Source organism: Papaver somniferum, chromosome 6 (assembly GCF_003573695.1).
Source record: "Papaver somniferum cultivar HN1 chromosome 6, ASM357369v1, whole genome shotgun sequence".
Lineage (NCBI taxonomy): Eukaryota > Viridiplantae > Streptophyta > Magnoliopsida > Ranunculales > Papaveraceae > Papaver > Papaver somniferum.
Window position 1 is genome coordinate 17,163,403 of NC_039363.1, and position 16,953 is coordinate 17,180,355.

Below are 16,953 nucleotides of genomic sequence, written 5' to 3' on the forward strand. Positions count from 1 at the left end.
TGCCAATATCATTTTTCAATCTTTGGGTAATTTTTCTCCGCGGAGTTGAGGGTTTTGCTGACGTAAAAGTTTGGTTTCTCTACCCCCTCGTTGTTCCGAAGTAAGACGACACTAATAGCGTTTGGTGTTGCCGCGAGACAAAACAATAGCTCCTCTCCGGGTTTTGGTTTTTGCAAGATTGACAGTTTAATAAGGTACTCTTTTATACCCTTCAACGCCTCTTCACACTCTTGTGTACATGCGAACTTTGCCCCTTTCTTCAAAATGTCAAAGAAGTGCTTACATTTGTATGAGGATCGCGAGATAAATCTTCCCAAAGCTGCTAACTGCCCGTTTAATTTTTGTACATCTTTTATGGTCGCGGGTGAGGGCATTTCTAGTATAGCCTAGACTTTTGCTGGATCAACTTCTATGCCTTTTCGTGAAACTATGTTTCCAAGAAACTTCGCTGATTCAACCCCAAAGATGCATTTTATTGGGTTTATCTTCATTTTGTATTTCCTCATCTGTTCAAATATCTCCCTCAGGTCTTCCACATGATCCCCTGAATCCTTTGTCTTGACCAGCATATCATCCACATAAACTTCTAACTTCGTGTGTACCCACTTGGCGAAAATTTTCTCCACCATCTGTTGATATGTTGCCCCCGCATTTTTCAATCAAATGGCATTCTTGTGTAACAGTACAACCCTCTGGGAGCGAAGAAGGCCGTGTGTTCCTGGTCTTCCTCAGCTAATAGTATTTGATTGTATCCACAATATTCATCCATGGATGACAACATTTTGTATCCAGATGCTGATTCCACCATCTGTGGGATATTTGGTAGGGGAAAACTATCTTTGGGGCACGTGGTATTCAGGTCGCTAAAATCAATACATATTCTTATTCCATTGTTCTTTTTGGGCACGATTACCATGTTCGTAATCCAATCTGGATACTTCGTCGGCCTTATGATTCTTGCATCCATCATCTTTTGAAGTTCCTTATCGATTTTCTCATGATATGTTATGGCGATCTTCCTTATTCGTTGCCTGATTGGCTTGATTGTCGGATCTAGCTCCAATCTATGACATGCTACCCGTGGATCAATTCCTGGCATTTCCTCCATTGTCATCCCAATCTTTAGGATCTTGGGTTCATCATCAGTCCCCAAGTTTACATCCTTTGTTGGTTCCACCGCAGCAAAGTTCATGACCGGTTCTCATAATGGTGTCGGCTCCCTTATCGGTTTCACGATCTCTCCTTCTTCTTCTGGTATTTCGTTTGGTATTGCCCATCCTTCTTTATTTGTTGCCATGTATACCCTTAACTCGTCCTCTTTTTTCAACTCAAGCATTTTCTTCTTTCGTTCCTTCTTCCTTTTCAATCTTCCCTCGTAATTCTCAATGTCCTTCTCATCACATTCTTCCGTGTCCTCGCTGCTTCCACGTATTTCACCAATCCCACTGGGCATGGGGAATCATAACAATTGGTGATAGGTTGACGCGACTCCCTTTATCCCATGGATCCATGGTCGGCCCATGAGGGCGTTGTAGGGTGACTCCACATCCACCACGCAAACGGTAACCATTGTTTCTAATTCTCCTGCGAGGATCCTCATATATATCTCGCCTTTTGGTTTCGTTTCCACCCTGTTGAATCCGTAAAGTGTATATGCCGATGGTATCATGTCAGAATCCTCATACACCAAGGCTCTGAACGTATGGTAGAAGAGGACATATACTGAACTTCCCACTCTTTCCCGGTCGTGTCCTTCTAACAACCTTCTTTTTTGCGTTCTTCGTTCGTTCTCTTCTTCGTAATCTTCGTAGGGACTCTCCTCCCCATACAGGGTCCTTTTCCGAGATGAAGCCGTTATCATTTATGAACTAGCGTTTTCTTCTTGCGAGATTCCAACCTCCATTTTACTGCCACGTTCATATTCCTCTCGTTTTGCCTGACTGCCTCGTTTTTCTGTTCATGCTTGCCATTCCGGATGGTACCTTACTCGCCCCTTATCTCGATGGGTTGCTTTACTCGGTTCTTTCGATATCATATCTTTATCACCCTCGTTCCCCTTCACTTCTTCTCGATTCGTTTCCCCTTTCGTAATAGCCCCGGCTTTCACGATTTGAGCTGATTCCGTCATGGATTCATCCTCTACACTCTGCTTGCGTTTACGTTGCCTTGTGACTTCTCGTCTTTCATCTGCTATGGGCGTTTCTCCCTTCTCCCCTTTCTTCAGGGATTCCAACCGCTTGCTCCTCCTTGCCGACGATGTTCCTCCTCTTTCCATTCTTCCTCCCCTTTTGGCCTCCAATCGTTTGCTTCTCCTCGTCGCTATCATGTGTGCCGCCCGATCTGGTGTTCTAGTCCTCGACTTATCCTAATTTCAATATTGGTTTTTCTCTAAAACTTAATCTTAAAAGGGATGTTTGCTAAAATCTCTTACTCCTACAACTTTAGCTAAGATGTCTCGCCAAGATCTATTACTCCTAAAACTTTAGCTTTTTTCCACTCCTTAGATGAGGATGAATCCCCAATCTAAGTTCCCTGTTTCTGGACGCCAAAATGTAACTACTGGAAATCCAGTAGCACACCCAAAGTGACAGTAACCTAGATCTAAGACATATTCCCTCTGTTTTTGGAAAAATGATACTTTCACTTTTTCATTTTAGCCTAAAAATAGGCCAAACTGAAAAATGAAAGTATCTCTTTTCCAGAAATGGAGGGAGTATTAAGTAATGCAAGCACCGAAAATTCTTATTGATGAATCATTCAAAGTAACAAAGATACAAGTTCTTGAATACAAGGAAATCCTAATCTCTCTCGCTAGGTTAAGCTCTCCCACTCTCCAAAAATCTGATCCCTCATACATTGCCCCAGGACCTCTATTTATAGGCCATCTAACCCTAATGGAGCATAGCTCATTTTATCTCGTCTCGTTCTCGCAGGGGCGTTACACTTCGTCCATACCGTTTTCCGTAAAGTTTTTCCCCTTCTTTCGCTAACTTCACATGGGCTTGTCGGGACACCTGTCTCTTTTCTTGCTGCATAATTTATCTACTTCGTGGCTTGTCTTCTCAGCCAAGTAATCTTACTTCGTCCTTTTCTACTTCGCGGCGGATATCTTGTAGGGTACTCCATGGATCCTTCATAACCCATGTTCCTCTCGGAGCTTACTTCGTGATGAAACACTATCTCGCACATAACTTTTACCTCGTCAACTTGTCAATAATGGCGACTCTGACTTGATTTGACAAGTCATTGACGAAGATTTTCGTGACACGGCACAGGATCTCCAGGCCGGATTCTCGCGTCTTCCTTATGTCCACGTGGCGATCCATATTTTGGTATCTACACCTTGCTTTTTTTGTTTCCACCCTTCAGCCCAAGCAAACCTATATCCTGTCTTATCGTTTCTTTCCTTCTCATTTTTTCTCCACCGCGACTCTTTCCTCTCCATCTATGAACTCTTTCATCTCCTATCTATCTCTGCATAAAGAACCTCATCTCTCTCTGAACTCTAAAACCACTGAAATCATCAGCCAGGTATAATCGTTCGCGTAATCTTTTAGTTTCAGTATATAGGATTTAGAGATTTTGATTGCTAGGGTTTGGGCTGTGAATCTCAGTTGATCGATTTAAGTTTAAGTTTATCGATTTCTAGGGTTTCATTTAAGTTTATTGATTTTAGGGTTTTCATCTGTGAATCTGCTATTTTCGATTTTACGGATTTTGATTTCAGTTTATCGATTTATCATTTGTGAATCTGTGTTTTTCGATTCAGTTTTTCAATTTCATCTTTCTCTTTCGGTTCTAGGGTTTAGTCATCTCTTCCAAGTGAAGATGTTGATGATTCTAAAGACAACTCTCGTGTTCAAGTATTAGCCTATTAGATCTCTCTTTGTCTCTTGTAGTTCAGGATTTGTATTTTCAGTTAATTTATTTTTTTGTTAGATAAGTTGTTGTGTTTATGAAAAGTTCCAGAGAAGAAGCTTACATGGGTTCTCAAACTAAACGCCCAACAATATGTCTCATGGCCAAACGTAAGTGAATTTGATTCTTGATAATATTGAATTTATAAATGTGTTTTGCTTTGTACTTCATTGATTCTCTAAGTGATCAGTTAAATTGACTTTATATGGATATTAGACATTTAGACTGATGATTTGTTTCTTTTATGCAGCAATGACAAAGGTCCGGTATCCTTGCCTAGAGCTATTAAAGAGAGATTTCGACCTATCCCCCCGTGCTTTCCTATTTTACTACCTACCCCTCATGCTCTGGTAAAATCTCTTTATTCTTTTGATTGCTAGTTACTCTTTAGTAACTAGTCAAATCTTCTTCTTCACCAGGGATGTTTTGGACCTGAGGAGTGACTGGATACTAGTTAATAGTATTGCATTTGTGTTGATTATTCTTAAAACAATTAGGCTCTTATCTAATTTCCCCTCCATTGTACTGTAACCATGTATCCTTGTGTCTGGTACGAGTTAATAGTATTGCATTATCCTCTAATCCAATCCCCACTCCATTGCACTGTAAGCATGTGTCCTTATGTCTGATGTTCTGTAATTATGCATCTGATGGAGGAGAAATTGAATAATATTAGCTAGAAGACAACTCTGTCTAACCATTTTGGGACTGATTTCATGTTTACTATTGTTTGTCCACTGCAGGCCCTGCGAATGGTTTTGCAACTTGGTGTAAAACCTACTTGGTTTAATGAAGCTTATACAGATGGGAGTGGTTTTGCGGTACCAAGAGCTGGTTCATCCTCTAGAGACCTGTGCAGTTACATGATTGAGTCGCAACTTCCAACGGTAGGTGACTCCGTTGTGCCAGAGTTACTGCTTAAAGTACTAGAACCATATAGAAAAGAGGGTGGGTTCTGTCTGGTATTTTTACATGCTGGTTATTCTCATTAGAGACCCTGGGTTCAGTTCATTGGAATATTCTGACCAATTTCTGAGTAAATTTATGTTTTCCCTTATCAAGGTTGCATACTTGATGATGAGAGGTCAAGCATGTATGCTGTGGTAGTGATGATTCCGAAGTTCTCTTTCATTTTCTCCATTTCTCAGTTCTTTGTAACCGTTGTGATGACATCATGGTTGTTTAATAGGCACTCTTTATTCCGCAGAGTACATTGTGGAGGAAATGGGCATATTATAGCCATTTTTCTTTTTCTGTTTTTACTCTTTCCCTGTTAACACTCTGCTCATGTGCTTACAAATATCAATGACCCGTATTTGGTATTGTACGTCGGTAGGTTGTGACTATTCCCGAGTATTTAAATGTTTTTGTATTGGAATGGATAATACTGGTGTTGTGGTACTGAAGTGGAAAAAATGGAATGCTAAAGAACTTGGAATTACGTCGGCTGAGCTTACACAGGTAGCTTACACTTCTCATGTTTATGATCTTTTTTTGATTCAAACACTTCAAATAAGAAAGCCACAGTACTTTAAAGCTCGCATTCAAAGTACCATATTCTGTTATCGTTCATGACAATAGTCCCTTACTTTATTTTTTTTGACATTTGTGTTCCTTGTTTTGTCCTCTATGCTTTTCATTTAAGGATTCATTGGATGTTTTCTTTTGGTGTGAGGTTGACCATAATGGGCTTATACTTCTAAGATCTGATCGGTCATCTTTTTTGTGCAGTCATCTCCAATACAGCTTAACAGACGGCAAGCACACATCGAGGAGCGGAGGCCAAACCCCCATAGTGATCATGGAAGTATGTGTTTGGTTTCAGTGGATGCACACATGGTCTGTCTTCGGATGAGGTTGATGAACTAACCTTGATCATGTACTGTGACTGTAATGGTAGAAACTAAATTACGCCCTTTGTGTTGTTTATGTTAGGTGAAATGCAAGGTTAATCACAGATAAGTGTTCTGATCAAAAGGAGATTAAGAATTTTCTGCAGTTGCTTAAACGTCACCCTCATGTTTAACCCCATCCCTCATTTCTTATGCAGAGAGAACACCCCACTCTCGTGCTGACTTTTTTACAGGAAAAATAGCATCAGTTGAGGAAATTGAACCATTCATATGTCATGCATCCCAAATGGCTGCACTTGACTACATTGTGTCGGCTGAAAGTGATGATTTATTCCTTCATACTCTGGAAACATGGCAAGGGCAGTTGAGGGACACAGGCGTTTTCTAGGGCATAGAAAAACATTTTCTCCAGACAGGTAACAAGACTCCACCTCTAGGCGTATAATTTGAAATATCTCAACAACTTATTGTTGCTAAAAGAGGGTGGGTTCTGTCTGGTATTTTTACATGCTGGTTATTCTCATTAGAGACCCTGGGTTCAGTTCATTGGAATATTCTGACCAATTTCTGAGTAAATTTATGTTTTCCCTTATCAAGGTTGCATACTTGATGATGAGAGGTCAAGCATGTATGCTGTGGTAGTGATGATTCCGAAGTTCTCTTTCATTTTCTCCATTTCTCAGTTCTTTGTAACCGTTGTGATGACATCATGGTTGTTTAATAGGCACTCTTTATTCCGCAGAGTACATTGTGGAGGAAATGGGCATATTATAGCCATTTTTCTTCTTCTGTTTTTACTCTTTCCCTGTTAACACTCTGCTCATGTGCTTACAAATATCAATGACCCGTATTTGGTATTGTACGTTGGTAGGTTGTGACTATTCCTGAGTATTTAAATGTTTTTGTATTGGAATGGATAATACTGGTGTTGTGGTACTGAAGTGGAAAAACTGGAATGCTAAAGAACTTGGAATTACGTCGGCTGAGCTTACACAGGTAGCTTACACTTCTCATGTTTATGATCTTTTTTTGATTCAAACACTTCAAATAAGAAAGCCACAGTACTTTAAAGCTCGCATTCAAAGTACCATATTCTGTTATCGTTCATGACAATAGTCCCTTACTTTATTTTTTTTGACATTTGTGTTCCTTGTTTTGTCCTCTATGCTTTGCATTTAAGGATTCATTGGATGTTTTCTTTTGGTGTGAGGTTGACCATAATGGGCTTATACTTCTAAGATCTGATCGGTCATCTTTTTTGTGCAGTCATCTCCAATGCAGCTTAACAGACGGCAAGCACACATCGAGGAGCGGAGGCCAAACCCCCATAGTGATCATGGAAGTATGTGTTTGCTTTCAGTGGATGCACACATGGTCTGTCTTCGGATGAGGTTGATGAACTAACCTTGATCATGTACTGTGACTGTAATGGTAGAAACTAAATTACGCCCTTTGTGTTGTTTATGTTAGGTGAAATGCAAGGTTAATCACAGATAAGTGTTCTGATCAAAAGGAGATTAAGAATTTTCTGCAGTTGCTTAAACGTCACCCTCATGTTTAACCCCATCCCTCATTTCTTATGCAGAGAGAACACCCCACTCTCGTGCTGACTTTTTTACAGGAAAAAATAGCATCAGTTGAGGAAATTGAACCATTCATATGTCATGCATCCCAAATGGCTGCACTTGACTACATTGTGTCGGCTGAAAGTGATGATTTATTCCTTCATATTCTGGAAACATGGCAAGGGCAGTTGAGGGACACAGGCGTTTTCTAGGGCATAGAAAAACATTTTCTCCAGACAGGTAACAAGACTCCACCTCTAGGCGTATAATTTGAAATATCTCAACAACTTATTGTTGCTAAAATGGTTTCTCCCCCCCCCCCACCCACCCACCCACCCACCCACCCACCCACTTATACCAGAAAGGCGCTCATGCATCTGTTTGATAGAGTAGAACGAGGATCACTTAAGAGAAGAAGTTAGGCGATCAAATTCTGGAAATCCATAAAAGACGGTAAGAGTTTTTCCTGTTTTTGAACCTTCATACTTGATGAAAAACAATAACACAGTAAACCAGTTGTGCACGTATTTTATGATGTGCTTATCATACATGATGTGGCTCAAGGATTGTAACGGCATATCCATGATCTGCTGTTGTAAGCACTCTGTAGCTTCAAAAATCGACTGGAATGAAAGATTGTGTTTCCCACGAATATGATTTTTCTCTTGATCTCTTCAGAACTCAGACCGCTGTGGCATACCTCCTAAATAATTTTTTATAATATCAAGATTTGACCTGCTACACATCAGTTATCTGTATTATTGCATAGTATGATTCGCCTTATCTGATCTGCATTCTGTCTAATTCACTGTATTATCACATGATAGAGGACACTGAAGGACTGCAGCACAATTCATCAATCTGTATTCATTACATATTGAAGGACTGCAGCACAATTCAATCAAATCTAATTCATTACTTTGTTCGCAGGTTAATTGAATGATGCTCTGTTGTGAGATCAGAAAGGTTGGAGAACAAAGCAGCCATTAGGTCCCTTAGCAGCTGCAAGATTTGTAAGTTTCTATCTAGTATCTCCTTGTAGTGATTTAAGTTGGAAGGACTTAGGAATTTCGTAAGTTTCTATGAACTGAACTTTGGAACTTAGTAAGTTTCTGTGTATGTCCATTAAATGAATGACATAGTTTGCTGTGATACTTTTTGTATCAAATACTCATACTTTTTGTTAACTTCAATTGAAGAATCATTTCTCATGGTGAATGAGGAAATGAAATTGAATGTGTCATAGTTTGTATATCTGTGTATGTCCATTGAATGAATGACATAGTTTGTATATCTGCGGAATGATGAATATGGGGAACTAGGTATAACTGCAGGGGGGGTAAATGTGGGGGGAATGGATTTTGACCAGGAAGGCGTGACCTTTTTCTTATATGTTGCAAAACATTAGCAACGCTATGTTTCTGTTACTAAAGTAGAACCAGAACCAGAAACAATAACATTTAGTTCCAGGTAGGGGTATTCCTGTAACTAGCAACATCTTAGCAACGACCTGCTTCCGAATGAACATATTCGCAAAAGAACCACCGTTGCGAATATCCGTTGCTGATCAAGAATCACAACGGAGCTTTATGCCGTTGCGAAAAAATGCAACACGCTGTTTTGCAACAGGGATCTGGAGTTGCGAGCCCAGTCAGCAACAGCAAGGGTATCAAGGGTCAATCTCTGGTAAAAGGTTCCAGGCCGTTGCTAATCCTTAAAAATGGTGTAGTGTCCGTACATCTGGTCGACTATCATGCGCTCCTTCCGCAGAGGAGTCAGAGCTTCCACAAAGGAGTCAGAACTGTTGTTCTTATAATAAAGTAGTTACCCTTCTACAAAGTAGTCACACTTAATTTTGCCGCTCTCCCCTTCTTTCTCTCTCTCTCAAAAAAATAAGGAGGAGGGACTTAATAGAGATTGCGCTTTGTTTCCATCGTACTCGCTTTGGGACTTTCGAATCACATCTCTGTAGGGGGAGGAGCGGACAAATAATACAGTTCAAAGGTCCAAGAACTCAGAGTGCTTTCATAATAAAATATTCTTAGTCATGTACCAAGTTTTCAACATTTCATGCAAAGTCCTCACAAAATACTTAGAAAAACACTCATCACACATGACATGTAAAGGGAGATTATTCTCAGCCGAGATCGTAACCCGAGTGGCATCATAAAAGAACTCCCATGCATACTAACTTCAAAATCACTAGCACCAATCGCTCCTGATAAATACCTCAAACTGGGGGTCTGAATGCCAAACCATGTCGTGGGAGTCGGAAACCCGAACTAATTCAGGACAATCCAATAAGCATGCCATTGTCACCCTGTTTGCTCGAGACTTTACTTATATGCATGTGCCTCGCGCAACGTATATGAATACGGTAAACATTATATTAACCAGTCATGATCAAATAAAAATAAAGCATAATTTGTTCGCGTTAATACACTGACACTATAATATAGACCCGTTAATTTTATCAGGGTTTGCCGCTTTTTGTGCTAAGAATACTTTATTCCTACTTACACAAACCTTGCCAAATTCATACTCGAGCTTGAGTAATGCCTTATCAACTGGTATGACTGTTGATGAGACTACGGCTCCTCAACAGATATGAAAATTTACTATTTGGTCCATAAGGTCATTACACGGTTTATAAGCCCAAGTCTACAAGGGCCTAGTCATTAGAGCGAGCGATATAATGAATATGTCCAGCGATATAGTCTTTATCGCTGGCTTTTTTGTTTTATATCGCTCGATCAGGATTCAATTGCTCAATTGTTTCCCATAGTGGAGCAACTGATTTGCCATGCCACCTGGTATGTCCAACAACATATTTTAATCATGTGCGTAGGAATAGGCCTAACCAATGTGGTTAATATCAGGTATCGGTTTATCTCGACCGAAAGCAATACACTTGTACAAATTTATAGGAGGGATATTATCGTTGAAATATTGATGCAATATCGGTTCCAAATTTTATACCTATAATTTTTATAACAAACATGTTAGACATATATTTCATGTTAAAATATAATAAATACCATCAATTTTAGAAAGAAATAAATATTCATTAAAAATATAAGAGCCGCCATAGGAAGTTCAAACTGGAAACATAAGAGTAACTTGAACAACTTTAAAATTCACTGTCTAAAAAGACAATTAAACAAGGATATTATAATTTTAACCAAAATCATCTATTCACCTAAAATACCTAAACTATCCTGATATCGGAAATTTGGGTTCACTCTTATCGGTGTAAATCACCCTATATTATCAGATATTTCATGTCGTGATATTGTTGTTTTTGTATCGCTCAAATGCCGATACCGATATTATCGGCCTGATTGATTTCACTGGGCCGAACCAAGATGTTTTAGCCCACAACTACACCGGTAAAAAAAACACAAATTAGAATCGGTAACACGTGGTGCAGAGACCTGGTGAACTCATCTAGACGAACTCTAGAAGTGGGGTTGTTTTTTATCGTCTTTGGAATAGTTTCCCGGCATTAAAGATATGAAAGAATATAAAACATTGTTTACTGTTGGTCAGAGATTCTCTATTGAAAAAGCTCTAAAAGCAAAACTAAGGAAGGACATATTAACATCAGTCAACCCAGAAGGAGCTTCTGATTTTATATATGAAATGAAATCTAGTTAGTGGTTTTCATGTTCATTTCTTGGATTCCGATTAAGATAGTTTTCTCATTGTAGGAGTTCCAAACGAGACTAGTAGCCAACGAAAACAAGAGTATTGAAGAAAGCAATCGACGTAAAATCCTTGTTAGATTGTGTTCGACTGTCAAATATTCAGCCAATACCTTGGAATCAAGACTTTATTTGGTAACTCTTTTGGTAATCCCGTGTCAATATTGTGCGTACCTTGAAAGGATTCTTTTATTTTCTATTTATATAAAGGTAGACGACGAGCAAATAAAAGAGAGAGAGAGAGAGAGAGAGATGGGAAGATTACTCTGGGAAGGATTATAAGAGAAACAGACTTGTGCGGCCTACCAGGGAAGTTGGAAAATTGGAGGAGAGCGAGGACGGGAAGAAGAAGAAGGTTGAGACATCAATAAAGGAGAAGTTTGAGGGTCTGTGCAAGGTGATCAAAGAATTGAGAAGGTTGTTGTCTCTGAATGTATAAGCTGAAGCTTCCTGTTTTTCATGGAATTAGAGCATGATCTGGTACATGTTCAATGGGAATACAATGGAGATCAAGCGTGTTTTTGAATCTTCTTGTTTGTTGAGAGGTGTCTAAGCATAAGATGTGTACATGTTAAGCACGAAAAATGTAGATCAACCCTGAAAACTAAAACATGGAGGGGATATCAGGAATTGGTCAGATGTTGACCAGAATGGCAAGTCTGTGAGGAATTTGGACTCTGCTCGTTTTAATTGTACATCATCCAATTCTGCTTACCATGTAAAAAGAAATAGAGAAAAGTTTGGTTTTCCCTATTTCCTATCCATACTTTTCCTATTTCCCATCCACATAGATTCCCATCCCCAATTCTCCTATGTACCATCCATTTAAAATATCATTTATCCTAAATACCATACCTTTGACTTTTTATTTTTACCCACCAATAAAATCACCCAACAATCAAACGATGAAAACCTAATTTATGGACAACTTGTTCTCCGTCTCCACCATCGACCAATACATCTTCCTCCCCACCTCCGCAATCCACCACCGCCTTGGGACTTGTCATTCCCTTTCTAAATTTCCAGAGCATGCATTCACATCGGAGTACACCATGTGTTATCGCAATATACACTGTAATTCAGACAATGAATTTTATTTATCATCTCCTTGCAACCTTCGTATTTATACCCAAACGATGATAAATAATCAACAACAGTGGAAGAGATCAGTGGTATACATGATAGAGTTCTTTGGGAACGAATGATAATCTCGCTAATATTACACTTTTTGCAAATGGTGCGGAAAACATAGAAATGTCCAACTGTCCAGGAAGAAGATTTCCTGTTCGTCGTCTACGGCATAATATTCATGTCTGATTCACATCATGGTGTCTAAAAACATCAAATAATGTTAATCTCAATTTTACACGTGAGAACAGCAAAAAAAAAAAATTGCACTAGTACAAATGGTTTCCAAAATACATATCGAACTTGTGTATATGTATGGTTGATAGATCAGAGCCTACAAAAAGAGGTGTGGTGTAAAGAGTGTTGTTTGTATTTGAGTGTAGATTGGTTGAATTTAACTGCACATGTTAGATCATTTGGATTTAACCTCTATAACATACACAGTATTGTTTCTGATTAAACAAAATGAGTTACTTCAATGTTGACTACGGAAGCTGAATTTGTGTCCGACTACTGGAAAATCAAAATCAAAATGTTGTCAAGAGAATAAGAACAAAAATGAGAAAACGAAAAGGAAGAGATATATACTAAATTGATTAGGAATCCAATATAGTCTTGGGTTTTTAACTTGATGAATTTTTAGTTGTTTTGTTTAATGAAAATGGGACACCCACGAAGAAGAAGCAAAGAAAAAAGAAAATGAAAGCGTAAATAGTCATGGTCATGCATAATTGACTTTTATAGGTGGTAAATAGAAGAAATCCAAATTGAAAAGTAGAATTGTTATAAAAATTGTGAGAGGATGGGAAATAGGAAAATTGGGTGTGGGAAATAGGGAAAACCAAAAGTTTTGCTTCTTTTTATACTTTGGCTGTGCTCAGTTATAAGCAGGTCAGACTAGGTTGAACTTGATTTGCCTCATATCGGGTGATCTTTTAGTGGAAAACGACAAGGAATGGTAGCTTTTGTGATCTTGATTTTGTTACAGGGGAGGAGAGAAAAACTGAATCAAAAGATAGAGGGGGGTGATTTTGAAGGTGAAATGCCCAGTAAACTTACACTTGAGCTGAGCTGAGCTGCGTGCTGTTTGTTGACTTTGTGGGCCCGGACGTGGTCTAACCGCTAGCGCCAACCCGCCCATTTTGTTTTAAAATGATATTTCGAATGGAAAAATATTTCTCTCTCCTCAGCTTGAGAGAGCATTTCCAAGTTCCGCAGGCGCAGAGGAACAAGAATCCTAATTACATCTCTTTGTCTTTAATGAATCTCTCTTTTTAAGCATCACTGCATCTCTTTCTCTTATATTTAACGGTTCCTGAAGAAGAAGCATAAAAGAGGAGGAGGATTGAAAGCCCTTGCCTATTTTAGGGTTTTGGGTTTTAAGCGAAGTAGGTAAATTCCTTCTGAGTTTCGATTCTGTTTATGATTTCTTGAGTTATTTATGTCTTTCATCTGATTCAATTAGGATTTATTGTTGATGGATTTATTGTTGAAGAAATTGGTTCAATTAGAAACTTAGGGATAATCTTAGTTGAACATTTTCTGCCCCAAAAAAGAAATGTGGTAACAGTTACTTGGATACATGATTTCTTACATGTTTTCTGATTACAGTTATTAGTTGCTTAAAATATATGAGTCCATACATCTGTGAGCGTGTGTTTTTCCTTTATAAATGTATTTAGACAAGGAATTCGTTTCAGTGACCTTAATTTAGTTATGCATTTCATCATCATATTGATATTGAACTCAATCTAGTTGATATCAGCTACTCTGCAAGTGTTAGAATTGATGATTTTGGTTATTTGCCACTTTATGTCCGTGTTCAGTTATTCAGAGTCTAAAGTATCTCATCAATAATGTTACCACATTCAGTTTTTTTCCCATTTCGGATAACTATTGTGCCTTCGATATAACCTGTCTACTCCACAAATCCTACGGAGACCCTTTGCTTTTGTAGTGCAAGTTCTATGACCCTTTACTACAACTCGGTTAATAAAAAAAACACCGAGGAAGTAAAGTAAAAATACTTGGAATCTGTCCTTCACTTTCAATCAAACCTTGATCTTGAGCTATTTTTAGTCGTCTGACTTCTGTTAAAGACAGAATCATCATCATCATCTTAGCAAAGACCAGATTCGTAAAACGCTACATATAGAATCAGGGTTACTGTTACAAAACCAGATATACTTGTTGGCGGAATGTTAAAGCTGCTCCTTATAGCTCTATCCAGGTAGCTGCCTGGATAACACCATGCCTTGACATTCTCTGACACCATACCACACCGGAAGCCTATACACTATATAATATGTACGTGTGTGTGTGCATAGCAAATATGTAAATTGTGACAATGGTTCAGTTTGTCCACTTTTTGTATATGAAAGGGCAAATAAAACAGAACAGTGAATGGCCTTCTGCGACACATATGGACTTGGAAGATTACTTATTGAAGAATCATAACCTGTGATACGCTCTGTACAGGAAATAGTTGTGGCCTCCTCGTCATTGGTGAAGCTCGTGATACGCTTTGTGCAGTAATGACTTCCTCGTCCCAGGTGAGACTACAGTTCTACTTCTAATACAGGAAATTAGTTTTCTTCACTGAATTGGAAGGGCAGTGATGGAGTTCGGTGACAGAGGTGTACCTTCTATTAGGCCGACTGTTTTAAATCTATCATAATTTTGTTTACTTTTATATAATTGGCGTATTCCTGATCATATTCATTTGAGTGCACAGTTTCTGGTGATATTAGTATTTCAGTAGGCCAATTGTTGTTGAGCTGTTGCAAGTTCTGTGTGTATTTCTTTCGTCATATAGTGATACCCAGAAGCAGCCCACCTAGGGTTAGGGCCAAGTTTTTGACCCGTTCTGCGAGTTTCCTAGTGTTTAAGGTTCACCACTCTGAGCCCGCCAAATCTGCCATTAATTTACCTTAACCTGGAGAGTTGCCGGCTATAATCAATTATGCTGGTACATTTTATTTCCGGTAAGGGCAGTTAAGTTTCTCTTTACTATTCTGAATTCTAATCTTCAAAAATTAACTACAGATGGAAGATTCATGGTTTTTGGATTCAGGGGCAGCTACTCATATCACCGTGAATAAGTCTATACTTGATAATCACACTCCATACACAGGTGAGAAGGTAATTAAGATGGCCAATAATGGCGACGTGTCTATCGATGGGATTGGTTCGATGACATTCCAGTTTACTACTGTCAAGTCACGTCAATTGTGCTTCCGTCTTTGTGATGTGTTAGTCGCTCGTATGGGAAACATTATATCAATTGCAAGATTTGTGAAGGACAACTTATCTGCAGTTGAGTTCAGCAAAGAAGCATATGTGGTAAGGGATGAAAAGACTTACTTGGAAAATTTTGAAAAAGATAAAGATTCTTTTTTGGCAGGAGGTTCTATGGATTATGATAGTACAAAGGATTGCTACTGTATTTTATTAGATAAGGTTTCCCTGACCACCTGAGACAAAGAAGAAAATGCACCCATCAAAAAAGAAGAAGGATCATTAAAAGTAGAGTCTGGCAGTCATGAGCATTTTACTTTATCATCTCAAGAAGAGGATGAAGACTCATCTCTAGGAACTTCATCTTTAGAAGATGAAATGTCAACATGGGTTCTAGATAGTGGTGCCTCTGATCATTTTACAAATGACATCCCTGATGGACAACCCAGTTGAATACAAGGGTGAAGGAGTTAAGATGCCTGATGGTAGTGTTTTAGACATTTTATTCATTGGATCAGCTACTTTTGAGATCGTGTAGGATTTAACCAATAAAAGTCAGAAATTCATACTTCGTGATATTCTCTACTATCCCGAGGCAAAAAACAGAATATCGGTTGCAAGACTTACTACAGGTTATTGTATCAGGGATCGTCTCACATTTAACCAAAAATTCGAAAAGGATAAAATTTTTTTTTTAATTGGAGGTAGTTCATCCGGATATCTTTACCATGCCACATTAGCTAGATTTTCTGGTAACGACGCTTCATCTCATGTCTCGACAAAGGAAAAAAAGATAGAACATGAATCCCATGAAGGCCACTCTCACTCAGAAGAAAAGAGAAAAGAAACTCATTAAAATGTGAGCTAACTACCAGAATGAGAACGAGGTATTACCAGTGAAAGATCAGAGAAAGATGGAGCTTCTATTGGAGTTTGTTGCTTGTACTGTTACTGAAAATATTATGGATAGGAGTGTCCTGCGGATATTTTATCTAGTCAGACGTTTGAACAGTTTTATGAAAGAAAATGTAATTAAAAAGGAAAAATATATTTGGTGTAACTAAAATTATTAGAACATGGAAAAATGGTTTTGTCCAAAAACGCATCAAAAAGTAATCCTGAGTTAACTAGATATAGTTTGGTCAAAAAGCTATTTACAATAAGGAAAATACACATATTGAATAATATAAAAATAATTAAAAAACAATTTATTTTTCGAACCGTTTGTCCAAAATCACAAACCTTGTATATTCAGAAAGCTCTTTCCGAAATTTATAATTTTCATTTTTTTAAAATCTTTGCTTACACTGGTGTATAAATATGTACACATCTACAAAAACGCAAAAAATCCAAAGACAAGACAAGGTACACCGTTTGTAGTCCACATACAACTTGAATCGTCCATCTAAGCACTAACAAGCATGCTAGCAAGTACTTAAACACATAGAAAGCATGTTATTAAAAATAGAAAAATCTAGAAAAGCGTCTCTTTTTCAAGACTCTTTTCAAGAGAAAAGGATACATTTGCTAATATGACAGCTCGTGGTT

At 38.4% G+C, this 16,953-nt stretch overlaps 1 protein-coding gene across 2 annotated transcripts; it reads left to right on the plus strand.

The window, feature by feature from the left end:
• Positions 1 to 1,754: 1,754 nt before the first annotated feature.
• LOC113287062 lies at positions 1,755 to 8,498 on the plus strand. Of its 2 annotated transcripts, XM_026535722.1 has the most exons (7): positions 1,755 to 4,028; positions 4,169 to 4,268; positions 4,662 to 4,805; positions 5,326 to 5,379; positions 5,650 to 6,187; positions 7,730 to 7,789; positions 8,267 to 8,498. In XM_026535722.1, exons 1-5 carry the CDS (start codon positions 4,012 to 4,014, stop codon positions 5,785 to 5,787), a joined length of 453 nt encoding a protein of 150 aa, XP_026391507.1. In that variant the 5' UTR covers positions 1,755 to 4,011; the 3' UTR covers positions 5,788 to 6,187; positions 7,730 to 7,789; positions 8,267 to 8,498. The 2 variants fall into 2 exon arrangements, with proteins under 2 accessions (XP_026391507.1, XP_026391509.1); XM_026535724.1 differs by lacking the exons at positions 5,326 to 5,379; positions 5,650 to 6,187; positions 7,730 to 7,789; positions 8,267 to 8,498 and adding an exon at positions 6,269 to 6,631 and having other exon boundaries at positions 4,662 to 4,880.
• Positions 8,499 to 16,953: the final 8,455 nt, after the last annotated feature.